Below are 13738 nucleotides of genomic sequence, written 5' to 3'. Positions count from 1 at the left end.
CTATTCTTTTTCTCTGCATCTCATCGGCCAGTTCATTGACAACAATGGTCGTTTCAGCACTCTTTTCGAAGCTCTATTCAATCAGTGTGCCCACAGAATTAAAACGATAAGTGCTATCTTTAGAAAATTTTACTTATGTACTTCTCTAGGCCTAATTAGACTGCCTACCTTTTTTTTTTTAAATCAAAACTCGGACTTTAAAAAGTAGCGTGCCGGAAAGGGCTAATCGTTTAATAAATGTTTAATCTAAGTTTCTTTCTCTCCCTTACCCTTTAACGGTAGCAAAAATAGTATGCAGGTCTTTCGTCTGAGTGTAAGTAAACATACACTGGGTAACTGTAGCAACACATAGCGTTTGGTGAAAGTGCTTCTATAAAACAGCATTTTTGCAATGTACATGACCGCTTAAGGGCATTAAATTATTACCCGAAAACTATTTGCTGATACAAGTTATTTTCTTGATCTTTTTTTTCTTCCATTGTTTTCGGGTGTTTTCTGTGCTTTCGTGTGTTTAGGCGAAAATTAACATCCCTAATTCCCAAAATTTTTGCATTTTATGTTACTGATAGAATCTGTGCATTGTAGGAGTCTTAATTTTTCTTTAAATGATTATTGTTAAAGATGCATGCTGAGCACAAAACGTCTTAGATTTGGCATAAAATTAGGCACTCGCTGGAAGAAAAGCAGGTATTTAGCAGTAATTTGTGAACCGTGATACAAGTATGCATAATTTATTACTTTCTGCATAATTACTTGGTAAATTTCTGTAATCTCAAATATACTGTGAATTTAGTAGTTTTTTAGTGTACAACTTAAAATTTTTATTTAAAAATTAATAAGAACAACAAATTTTCAGTTACTCTAAAGATAGCTGCATTTGGGAAGAGGAATTGTTACCTTTTCTTTGTGAATGGGGGGGGGGCTCAGACAAATTGGAGACGGTTCTTGAACAGTATATAAATCTACTTCAGTAGAACTTAAAACATTTTTTTAAATTTTTACATGCCCACCAAATATTTCACGTATTAATTAAATCGAGAGAAGTTTTTGAAGTTTTGCATCATTAATAATTTCATTTTTGTATTCAAAAGTGTAATTAGGTATAACCGTTTGTGGCTGCAGTCAGAAAATTTAAAATCTTTAGGTGTTTTATGAGGTGAAGCATAGTCACTAATTTCAATCTTAGATTTGCAATAACTTCATAAATTAATAACGATGAGAGTGGTGAATCGAATGCAGAAAGAGCATGGATGTATGAATTCATAATTAAGGATTTGTGTAGTTTCTTTGCTAGTAAAGGAGACCTTAGCATTTGAAATTTCTAAATTTGTATGGCTGATCGATGTAAAATTAAAATTTTGTTCTGTAGAAACCAGACCGTGGACGAAGTGGATTAAGCTACTAAAACTCATAGTTCGCCCTGGGCTCGAAGCTTTTCGAAACGGGCTGGCTGCGTGGGTGTTTTCCGTATATGAGCGTGAATATGAGTCAGTCTTCCATAGAAAGTCCTCAACAAGAGAGGCCCTAAGTGATAAGTTGTTTATAAAGATCAATATATGTATGTTTGCGTATGTAAAGATCTACGGATCCGCTAGTGGGCTAATGGATAAGACCGCTGAGCACTGGTAGTTAGACACGGATTAAAATTTCGGCGAACAGGCTGGCTCTGAATTTTTTCTTTGTTATCGCCTTACATAAAGTGAATACAAGGCACTTTTTTCTTAGAAAGCTCGTCACGAGTGTGCTTTGCCGAAATTAAATAACTAACAGTATCTAAGAAATATGAATGCAATGAACAGTTAACACGTTGAGCCCGGCGCCGCTCCCTGGGGACCGGCAGTGAACTTTCCGTGTGGCTGGCACTGGAAATTTCGTTTGGCTGACCGACAGTATTAACATTCGTGTCCACGAGCTTTGTCACGCACAGGTAGTGCTTGTATGTGGGTCCTAAAGCTCACCAACAAATAAGTTCTACTCGGTGGATGAAATCGCGGGGTGGCTTTTCAAATGCGGTCAAGAGCAGGAGACTGACGTTAATTACGGAAGGGGAAAGTAAACGGCTGTGTCAGGGATCATAAGGAGAGATATATTTTAAAAGAAAAGTGTTTTTAGGTCTCATTCAGTATCAGTATATCAGGAATATATAGCGCGCGCTGGAGATAAAAATGTTTTTTTTCGTACAGTATTGCCATTGCTCGCTTTGAAATCGCTGAGTTTGTTAATCAAAAATTCCTTGAAGTGTTATAAAAAATGAAATTGATAATAAAACAAATTTTAAATTCAAATTAGGGCTTCCACACGCCGATATTCTACGGAAGATTACGTTATTCAAATTTTGATGGCTCTGGGTACCGTCGTTTTATCAAAACATACATTCATGCAGACTCTTCATTATTTAATTTCTTTAAATATAATACAGGGCGATAATATTTGGTGGCAACAATTTGAAAAGTGATTCGCCGTTTATAGTTTTCAACGCAAAATGCCAAAATGAAATTAATAATCCTTCTGGGCAAATTGCCCCTTTGAACTAATAATGTATTCTAAGAGCGATGGACTGATGCCTAGCAGTAAGGGTTTGGAATCAAGAATATATTTCGCAGAACCATTATATTACTTGTAAGTATTTCATTAACTGATATCGTTAAATTTTGAAATTTCATATAAACTAGAAAAGGGATATAAAAATTAGGAAATATTTTATTTTTTAAATAAACATTCAATTTATGTGTAGATAGCTGCAAATATTTTACTCAGTTGTTGTAGCAGAGTTGTAATTTTATTGGGTGGAAAACTAGGAAATTCCACTGGTTAAGTAATGGAAAATCGAGAAATTTTTGCGATCGAGGAGCAAAACGCTTTTTTCTGGGAGGGGGGAGGTCTATACCAGAAACAAAGCAATATCACAGATAACTAACATGCAAATTTACATTTATTAATCAATTCAAAAAATGCATACAAAAGCATTAAAGTCGAGATTACTGTTTAATTTGACGGTATTTTTAGACATTATGCTGTACATTAAACAGCTTTTCTTCGTTAAGAAGTTCGTTTTTAAAAAGGTACCCTTTTTCATCGAAATCGTCGGCACTGATACGAAATGAAGGGCGATTTATACTATACCTCAATTTCCTGGCCTGTAAGACGCGCAGTGATTTATCAGGTTAAAACTTGGGAAAAAATACTTAGACAGAAAAGAATTAAGTACCTATTTTAATGATAAACACTTTATACAACGAACTGTTGCATTAAAAAATTAGCAAATACATCGGCGTTTCTTAGAATCCCAGAAATTCGTCTTCACTGTTGCTAAAATCATAGTTATTTTCACTTAGGTTGTCACTGTAACTGGATTTGCCACTTTTCTAAAACACAATGTCATCCTTATTTCCACTTAGTGCACTGCTAATTCCACACTTTTTTAAAGATTTGTTGTAGGATTAAAATTGGATAATAGGATAAATGTATTTTTCAGTATTAACTTCATTCTGAAGAATTTTCTGCAGTCTAGTTTGCGTTATTTTATTCATAAGTCTCAAATTAAAAATAATTTAATGTTTATATGTTATTAGAAAATTAACCAAAAAGCAGCGACCACGATGTAATTGAAAAACACTCCTTAGACGTGAAAAGGTTGAAAGCCATTTGGGTTAAGATTCTTTTCTCAAATACTCAGCTACTTCGCATACATGTAACATAGCATTCAAAATGAAAAATTCAATATTTACTACAAATTCATTGATGTAACAAATATCTGTCTTTCTACTCCTACTTTAAAAAAAAAAATGTTACCTTACAGTTTATAGCATTATTCGAATATTATATTATTGCATTCATTCGAAGAATTCAGTTTGTATTTTCCTCTGTATAAAAACTGAATGTAGAGAAGTTAGATGTTTAAACGGCCCCCACATTTTCTCAAGACCACGAGCAAGACTATCCCCTTCTTTTCAGCTCCCCCGTGAAAAAAGGGGTTCTAAATTTACGACCTGACCGCATATAGGGTGATTTCAAATCGCGGATCACCCTGCAACATTGCACCGCTTGATCTCTCGCGCCGGCTGAACGGAAAGGACAGCAAATTCGGCGCTGGGCTCAACGTGTTTAAAGAATAGTCCTGCGGTGCCGTTAGAGAATTCGAGACCCTCCTCTTTAACAATATTTCTATGACATGGCTCGGAAATGAATCTGTAGATTAAAATTTAAATTGATGCTATTTAAAATGGGGGGAAAAGTTTGTGGAAGAGTTGTAGATAAATTGCTTATCGATTTTATGTAAATGACTGTATTGTGTAAAAATGGTAGAAAAACAACAAAGAAAGGGGGGCATGGAATTGGGAAGATTTCAGTTTTACCTGGGGAAATTTAAGGAACAGTCTAAACGTAGTCGATCATATTCAGTTTTCAAAATGTTAATTAATCCCTTGTTGTAAAAATTTTTAGAAGTCTGTCAAGAAAACCTGTATTTCTTTTTATGGTATTTTTACGCTTTGGGGTATCTAATTAAATATAATTCATGCATTTTAAATTAATAGATTGCATCGATGGCATTAAAAGCAAATGTCTGTTAAAAAAAAAGGGGGGGACAGTTTTAATCGGGTGTACTCCAACTGCGCTAATGAAAATTCCCCCCCCCGGGGTCGAGCTATAGTCCAACTGCGCCAAGCAAAATTTCTTCCCTCTGCTTCCTACAGGGTTACAATTTAACTTTTCAAAGCCAATTGTAGCCAAGAGGAAAATAAAAATAAATAAATAGAATTACATATCACAAGAACAAGTAAAAAATATCTAACAAGCGGGCTAATTACTTGAATAACAGTAATAGATGCGAGAGCTAACAAAGAAAATAAAAGGTATTGGTAAACATACATATTAGCATTACAAACATGTTTCATTTATTATAATATCATAAATTAAATTATTCTAAAGGATACAAATTATATTTTTAATAAATTACATCAATAATAGTCAAGATGTCTGAACTAGACTGTAAAATTTAACAGTGTGCAAAAAATTATTCCATATCCAAGTGTGTTCTAAAGTATGCTAAAAATATTTTTTGTTAAAGTAATCATGTAAATGTTTGTAGAAATTAAATTTAGTTAAATTTAAAAAAAGTTTAGCATGAAATCTATTATAACAACATTACTATGCATTTGGAACACTGACGTATAAATTGTAAATAAATTTAAATTATTATGCTAAGAAGTTTGTTCTAAAATTTATCTAGAAGAAAGGAATTAGATACTGCAAATTAATATAATCAATCAGGCCTCTCAATAAATGAGTTTATTTTTTTAACCAAAAATTGGGATGCAAAAGTTTGAGTAATATACTTGGAAATATCTGAACATATAATTAATTAAAAATGTATAATTAAATTAATAACAAGCTAATTAACATTAAGCTTAATTTCATTCAATCTAAAACAAGCAATCGATTAGGAGCTCCGCATAACTGAAGTTTTAATGCTATTTTACGTAGATTTGCGTATAAAATAAGTTGCACTTGTGAAACAAGTGAATAATGTACTGATAGTCAACAGGAATCAAAATACAGTGGTTAAAAATGTAACTACTTGTCAGAAGGTATGCAAAGTTGCCATGGCTAGAGAAATTGAATGATTATAGAAAACTCATAAAGTTAAGCGCTACAGTGTGAAAAGAAAATTCTGGAATAAACATGTTAAGAAAATTAGATGGAGAAATAATCCTTAATTTATTGATATCCATATGAACTCTATGCTTTTGGAAAAATGTTACATATAATTTGCACCGAGATATCAGTCACCGAAACCGAGTTAATTTCTTTCCTTATTTTTTCTTGTTAGAGGGATTTGTAAAAAGATGCTGAGATAAAGGTGAAAATTTTTGCAATATTTTTAAAGAATAAATTTAAAAAAGTATTTTTACTTCATGAACTGAAATTTTTACGTTACATTTTTACACAGTAAATAAGTACAAAAAAAGAAAGAGGTGGGGGATCACTGGGACTAGAAACTCGGGTCGAACTACCAATGTTTAGTGACTTTTCCGCAAGACATTTTGAAATTAGGCTGAACAATATATTAAAGAAAACAGAAGATACAGCCCAATTTTTAGATTTTATAAAGAGAATTTTTTTAATTAAATTAGAACTGTTTACCTAAAATGGTAAATTTGAAAGTTAAAACAATTCTGCTATCTAAGAAGATTTGTTAATATTTGTCTAGACAAGAAACTTATTTAAGGTGAGCTACAAATTCGATATTTGATACGTTGATTATGTATCAGTTTTGTGTATGTCATTAATCTATGAATTTTACTATTCAAAACTTATATATTTATATATATATATATATCAGGGACTAAAATCTACAACTTGGAAAGTTTTTAATACTTACAGAGAATAAAAAAGATCTGGCTCATCATTCCTTTAAGCATCATAAAACTTTAAAATGAGTGTAAAAGAAATTAATTTTTACTTTAGCAAACGCCAGACTTTAAATTAATATTTGTTTTGCATGCACAATTTTTACAATATTGATAAACGAAAATAAAGACTTGCAGTCTCAATTGAATGTCCCATTAATAGCGATAAATGACTTTTTGTAGCACCCAATCTTCTTGGGGAAGAAACAGAGGACAGGAAACGTCGCGCAGTTCGTGAATTAGAAAAGAGGGGGACGGGGATCTTCGATCAAATTTGGTGCAATTCGTACCCTACCGAAATCGCATGTCTGGCTTCGAATTGCTTCCTCCCCCCCTTCAAAAAAAAAACTGCCCATTTCTTAATGCTAACGTATATTTTAGCCACACATTTATTAAATTTGCTCAAGTTATTAGAAAATGGTCCAGTCTTTTTAAATATCGTGCCAAAAAAAAAAAAAAAAAAAAATCTGAAATGTTTCAGATTTTAAATTACGTCCAAAGGGGCGTTTTTTAACATTTTGTGTGTTACCTTTCTTTATTAAATATCATGTTCCTCGCACTTAAACCATAAGATCCAGTGCAACAGCAATATCGCAAAATAGTTTTAAAACGAGCATATCTTTAGAATTTCCGATACAGAGACTCACGCGCTGGAGATAAAAATGTTTTTTCTGCACAACGTTGCCATTGCTCGCTTTGAAATCCTTCAGTTTGTTAATCAAAAATTCGTCAAAGTTTTAAAAAATAGGAAATCGATCATAAAACAAATTTCAAATTTCAAATTTGGTCTTCCACATGCTCATATTCGTTGGAGGATTACGTTATTCAAAATTCGATGACTCTATGTACCGTTATTTTATGACAATGTGAGAAATATACATACATTTACGCAGATTTTCATTATTTAATTTCTTCAAATATAATGCAGGACTGTAACATTTTGTGGCAACAGTTTGAAAAGTGAACCGACATTTATCCGTCCGACGCAAAATGCCAAAACGAAACTAATAGTCCTTCGGGATTCAAATCCCTTTGGACTAAAAAAAAAAAAAAAGAAAAAAATGTTATTATCGAATCATTAAACAGGGGCTGTTGCGGATCTTGGGAATAAGAGTACATTTGGAGCAACATATATGGTTAAATTTATAATTGCTTGTCCAGTTATCTCGGAGATATGCTAAGAGTTAAAGTTCTCGCCTTTACAATCGGTTTTTTTTTTTTGGTTTGGTTATTAAAGTATACGAATATTCTAAAACTGTACATGGTACAAGCGAATTGGGTCTTGTATTGCGGTTGGTTTAGAAACCATCATTATTGACTTTCAAATGATCCGAAAAATACTGAGCACTTTCATACATGGCCATCATAGGTCACCGTGAAAGGCTTTGCTCTATCATTTTCCCAGTGTTGTGTTGTATCGGCATGCATGAAGGATTTATTTATGCTGTTAAAATAACACAATCGGGGGGGGAATCAGAAAAAATCAAAATATGGATTTTCTATTTATATTTTTAGCTTTAAAATGTTCATAGATTTTCGTAGGTCATGTATTTGTGTAGGAACAACATTTTGGAAAGCAATCAATACACATGCTAATAATGTTAAACATTCATATTTTGCCCCTTAAATTCTTTTTTAAATACCTTGCCGTATGACCCATTTCATTAAATAAGCCTTTGCTTAAGATGAACTTCAGTGATTTTCAACCCTAGATTAAGGGTGTAGGTAAGAGGTGTTCATTAGAGATATTTGTCCCTAAGTTTGCAAAACTGTATTGATTTTCGATGTCGCGCCTTTCAGTAGCTGAACCCGTAATTTTTGGTGTTTGTTGTGGCGGCAAAATGATTTTCCAAAAATGATTTTCCTTATTCCAGATACCTTTTAGTAGTTGGGTGACACGCGCCTAATTATGCAGCACAAGTGTACCGCTTCTAACGCTGGGTTAAATTACTGTTTAATTGGAACGGAGAAGAACTTGAGCTGAGAGTTTAAGGAAGTCCAAATGCATTGTTTTTAAAGTACTAGAAAATGTAAGAAAAGGTTAGAGCTGAGGAAAGGTTAAACATCTAACTCGTACAGATAAGTAGCGTGGGATTTATCATTTATGTAACTATGTGATAAGAACATTCTAGATGTGATGCGTTAAGTGAACGGAATACGTCTTATCCATCTGCTTACTTCGCGTGGCTGACCTTTTTTCCCAACAGTTGATATCATTGCTATGGTGACATTATCTGCCATTTTGGAGGCCATTTTTCGTATATTTATGATTTTTGTTGACTTCCTAATGTGAAGTTAACTCAGTTAAGCACCAGTGAAGTAGTTTTGATCATGTAAAGTGATAAATTCGTACTTTGACATTTACTGTTTGAGAGGAGATGGATTATTGTTCATTCCTAAAAAGGATTCAAATCGTAGTTCTTGGATAGTTAGCCCAGCAAATCAATGCCATTCAGTCAAATTTAATTCAAAATTTTGGGGTAAAAATCGTTCAGATTTTTTGAGTGAGCCGAAAGAATTCCCTCTGTAGTCGGATCCCGCCACATTAGCGTTATTTCAAATAGCTTCAGTTTTTAAAAACTAAGTGTTGAGCTTTAATTTAATAAGTAAGTTAAAATGTTTTTAATTTTTTATTCGCTTCTATAAGATTGGTTTGGATTAGTTCATTATGGCAAAGCACTCCTCCCCTTAAGAGGCTACGACACTTGGCTACAGACCCTGATAGACGGGACTTTTCTGAGAAACGAGATTCTATATCACTGGTTTAAACGAAAGGATTCGTAGAAAAAGAGCCCCCTGAAGCGAACTCCCACTTAGCTACGGAAACTATGTTGCGGCTACGCGGGATTTTTTCAAACCTCACTGAAAATGTCTCGGCTGAACCTCTGTCCCAGGTAGACAATCAAACAGACGAAAGTTCTGCTTCTGAAACATCACGTGATCCCAATGTGAGCGATAATCGATTAGTGTTTGGCGTCCAAGTCTTTGTAGTAAGTGAGAATGGTAACCTGGGTACGTGGGTTTCCTGGAATTGTGCGGGTTTTGAGAATTGTCCCTTTCGACGTTAAGTCCCGCGTACCCGAAGCATAATGTGATTGAGGTTTTACACGATCTGCATAAGGGGAGGGATGCCTTCATGGAGGTTTTTCTAAGGGAAATTGGCTCGTATACACTTTACTTACGGGGAGAAAACCACGAAAATGCCCATGCATCCAGCCCGTTCGGCTGGAATCGAATCCAGGTAGGAACTACTAATGTTTAGCTATTTTACCGCTCAGCCGGTGGTGTAAAATATAGGACTTTTCTAAAATAAAGGACAGTTGGGAAGAATTAATTCTTATTTTTCTGGAAGTACTGTTTATTTTGCATTAAATTTTACTGACAAATTTTTATATGTAAACAAATTGTCTCATCGAAACTTTTCTCCATTCACTGATAATCTAAAAGAAATTACAACTGATGTGCGTAGAGTTTAAGTGCATGTTAACATGTATTCTAACACATACCGCTTCTGTTCTTGGATGACTATTAGCAGTCGTTTACTTTTCATCCGATTCACAATCCCTGAACAGATTAGATTTTAATAAAAGAAATTTTGACATATTGTGTGCCAGAGAGAGAAACTCAGTTCCACTTGGCGTACGACAAAGGAGTTCCTGCTACACGATTAGGATTTCTGTGCTTGTTTTGCACACAGTGTATCCATCTGTCCTGATCTTGCTAGTTTTATGTGCAGAAAAATTGTAAGGATGAAAAACGAAATCTTGTATACAGCTGTCACTTTTATTAAGCACATATTTTTGAATAGAAATTACTTTATTATTATGTGAGAATACTGCATTGTTGAATGTCGTGTCATTGTGTTTTAAGTATTTTTGTTGAGAAATTTCTTAATTTAGTTGAAATTCGCGAGTTTTGAGTTGGTGACAATTTCGCGAGTTCTAATTAAAGCATAGTAGTTACAGTATTTTGAAAGGTGGTTGTATATAAAATTTATATTCATCGTCAATTGTGTGTATAAAATAAAGAATAACGCTACATTTTACATGTCAAGTAAAAATTAGATTTTCCGTTAAATTAGATTACCTCAACAAATAAAAGTTCTTTCGGTTTTCATATTGAGACCAAGAGAATTTTGTCGAGTTCGACAACCATACGAATTTTGTCGGGAATTAAAATGTTCGAATGAAAATAAGACATAAACTCAAGGTTCCTTAAAAATGTATTCGCATGATTTGCTAATGAGGTAATGTCATCTTTATCTGATAGTCTACCAGTGGCTGAAGACCACTGAATACTTGTAGTTTCGTCCCTAGCTGTTTTATAGTTTTGTTTTTTCACTTTTTTCTACTCGCAACGTAAATACGAACTAGTTTCTTAGTCCTCAACAAAGATGGACTTTTTAAGCCAGATATGTCTCGTATGCTTTGCTGTAATGTTTGTCAATCAAATTGACTGTTTGCTAACGTTAAAATATATATATATATATATATATACTCTATAAATCTTATCATTTGCTTATTAAACATGCTGCCATGTACGTACTATATTACTTTAAACAGTAGGAAAGCTAAGCTTAGTTTGTAACACTCCATTTGATCAAGAGGTAGAAGGAAATGTTAGCGATTTTTGCTTTCCTTGTGTATACTTAAACCCTGCTTTAGGATTGATGTTAGGGATCTGGAAGTGATGCAACAAGAAAATCTTAAGTTCAGATTTTCGAGCATTGTTCATAAGCTTTAGGATTCTCTGTTCTCAAGAGGATTTGAGGACTGGTTGAGAATAGTTATGCATTATCGAGCACAAAACGGCCGGAAGGAGGCCATTAGCGCAAAACGAAAGAAATTTCATGTGTTAGAACTTTCATCTACAGATCCGCACAACATATAAATCGACTGTTTATATTCGGTGTATTCGATTGTATATATTTGTAAAAACTGTCATTGATTTTTAACAAACCGTATTTTTTAAAGGGATTAAAAGGTAAAAAAGGGCTTCCTTATTTGTGCCCACCATTTAAACAAACGGGTTTAAATAAATCTTAAGGATTTCGTGAAAAGAATCAAATCTCAAGAAGAGGGGGGAACTAAGAAAGAACTATCTAATCTCGGAGTTTGATTTGGTGTATGTGATTATAGGAAAGCCTCGAGGGTTATCTGCCTTAAGTTGAGGGATGCCAACGGGGAGGACGTTCTTATGGAAACTACGTAGGTATATATATATTACACATGGGAGAAACTTGTAAAACGCCCATGCAGTAAGCCGTTCGCACCTCGGACTAAACCTCAGTAAAGTTCCTAAACACTGGTAGTTCGATCTGGGCTCGATTCTAAACAGTATGGATGTTTTGTGGTTTTTCCCATTTATAATGTGGATACGAACCAGTTTTCCTTAAAGTCCTCGAAGGCACAGCTTCCCTTAGGCAGCGTGCTTTAAACCATGAAATTTAAGTAGTTAGTCTTTTTCTGTCTCAGTGTCTATTTAAAAAATTGTTTTAATATTTTATGTTATGTTTTATAACATGCATAAAATTTATCTTTGTATCTGAAATTGGTGTATTATGTATACGTGTTTCATTAGTTGTAACTTAATGCAGAACGAAACACTGCCCCACATTCAAAGATATGGCCACCAAACGCGACATATGGGTTTTGTTAATAGTTCAGCTTTGCTAGGTATGCCCTTATTGTAAGATATTAATTTTTGTTTTGACTTGCAGGTAAGAAAGCAAATGGTGCCATGAAAACTGGCTCTGTGGGTTCCAACCCCCGGTCACCCACGCCTTCTCCCATGGAGGGCAAACACAGCCGCTTCGCAATGCTGGGGAGGTTGTTCAAGCCCTGGAAGTGGAAGCGGAAGAAAAAGAGCGACAAATTTGAACAGACTTCCAGAAGTAAGTATCGAGAACTCTTGTGTCTTAGACATGTCTTTTACGTTAATGGTAAGAAATGATGTTAGAGGTGCGGCATAAAATTAGTCCTCGGCCGGCTCCGGTTTTTCTCCGTTTGGGAAATAAAATTCGTATTTTGGAAAACAGAGCACACCGGAATTCCAAAGAAGAGGAACTTCAATACTCGCAAGGTGTTATTAATGAATATTTCCTATGGTTGTTTACAAAACTAGTGTTGATATTATAGATATTAAAATGTATGCCTCACGTTGATTTGGATGGCGCAAATACGCGAAACTTGAGTAGCCGAGAAAGAAACTCCCATTTCGAAAAGTGTTCCCACCAGGAATAGGAATTGCCATGGTTGTACCTGTTTGGTCAAAGGTGTTTTAAATAAATTAGAAGCCAAATTAAAAATCCAATTTTATGTGGCCACGAAGGGTAAGGTTAAAAAAATTTACCTTTCCTCTATCCACCTTGCTATCTCTAAATATATGTTCCTTTTCCGTTTGTTTTATTTTATGATTTTTGATATTCTATTTTCAATTAAGTATTAATTTATTTTCCATTAGTTTTTATTTCGTTTAATTGTTAGTCTGTATTTTATTTAATCTATTTATCATTATTTTTTTAATATTTTTCTCTTTTCATATAATTTAACTGTAATTATTCCTTAATTGTTTTATTTATTACTGTTCACCGTTTTTGATAGCCTTTCAAAGAGCTCCAGTACTTCTAAATGTAGAAATTAATTCTTGGATAGAGGCATAACCACTTTCGATATTAAGCAGTTATGGAAACATCATATTAAAATTTACATAAGAACTTACATAATTTATAAATAAGTATAAAAACGAACTACAAAAATTAGCGTCATATTAATGGGCAGTGATAGACGCGTTACAGTAACAAAAACCGCTCTTTTAAATAGTCGATAGCAAACATTCGTTTTTCACAGTCCTGATGTTTCTAAAGTCTACTTTTCGTTTTATGCCCAGTTAATTACCTTCTGTGGCTCCTTTGACGTTTGGGCCCACCAGCGGCCGAGCGGTAAAGTCGCTGAACACTGATAGTTCGGTCCGAGGGGCGAATCCCGCGAACGGGCTGGCCGCATGGGTGTTTTCGTGGTTTTCCCCATGTGTAACATGTATACGAGCCAGTTTCCCTTAGAAAGCCCTCCACGAAGGCATCCCTTTCCTTAGGCAGATAACCCTAGCGTGCTTTGCCGTAATTAAATACACCATACACACCACCTTTGACGTTTGGAAGGCCCACACTAGTAGTTCGATTCGAAGTTCGAATCCCGTGAACGGGCTGGCTGCATGGAAGTTTTCGTGGTTTTCCCTATGTGTAACGTGTATACGAGCCAGTTTTCCTTAGAAAGTCCTCCCTCCCCTTAGGCATATAGCCCTCGAGGCTTTGCTATAATCTCACACAC

The 13738-nt window shown here is 34.3% G+C and overlaps 1 protein-coding gene across 11 annotated transcripts in view; it reads left to right on the top strand.

Annotated features, from left to right (window-relative positions):
- LOC118192992 (phosphatase and actin regulator 2-like) overlaps positions 1 to 13738 on the top strand; it is a 290734-nt gene that overhangs the window by 230404 nt on the left and 46592 nt on the right. For all 11 annotated transcript variants that reach the window (XM_085825358.1, XM_085825353.1, XM_085825351.1 and 8 more), the window contains one exon: positions 12130 to 12303. In XM_085825358.1, coding sequence (XP_085681484.1) covers positions 12130 to 12303 — 174 coding nt within the window. The remainder of the gene's footprint in view (positions 1 to 12129; positions 12304 to 13738) is intronic.

Source organism: Stegodyphus dumicola, chromosome 10 (assembly GCF_044657685.1).
Source record: "Stegodyphus dumicola isolate Sdum_Otavi_A_Nest chromosome 10, ASM4465768v1".
NCBI classification, from domain to species: Eukaryota; Metazoa; Arthropoda; class Arachnida; order Araneae; family Eresidae; genus Stegodyphus; species Stegodyphus dumicola.
The sequence above is the reverse complement of the archived record's forward strand: the minus strand, read 5'-3'. Positions and strand labels throughout refer to the sequence as shown.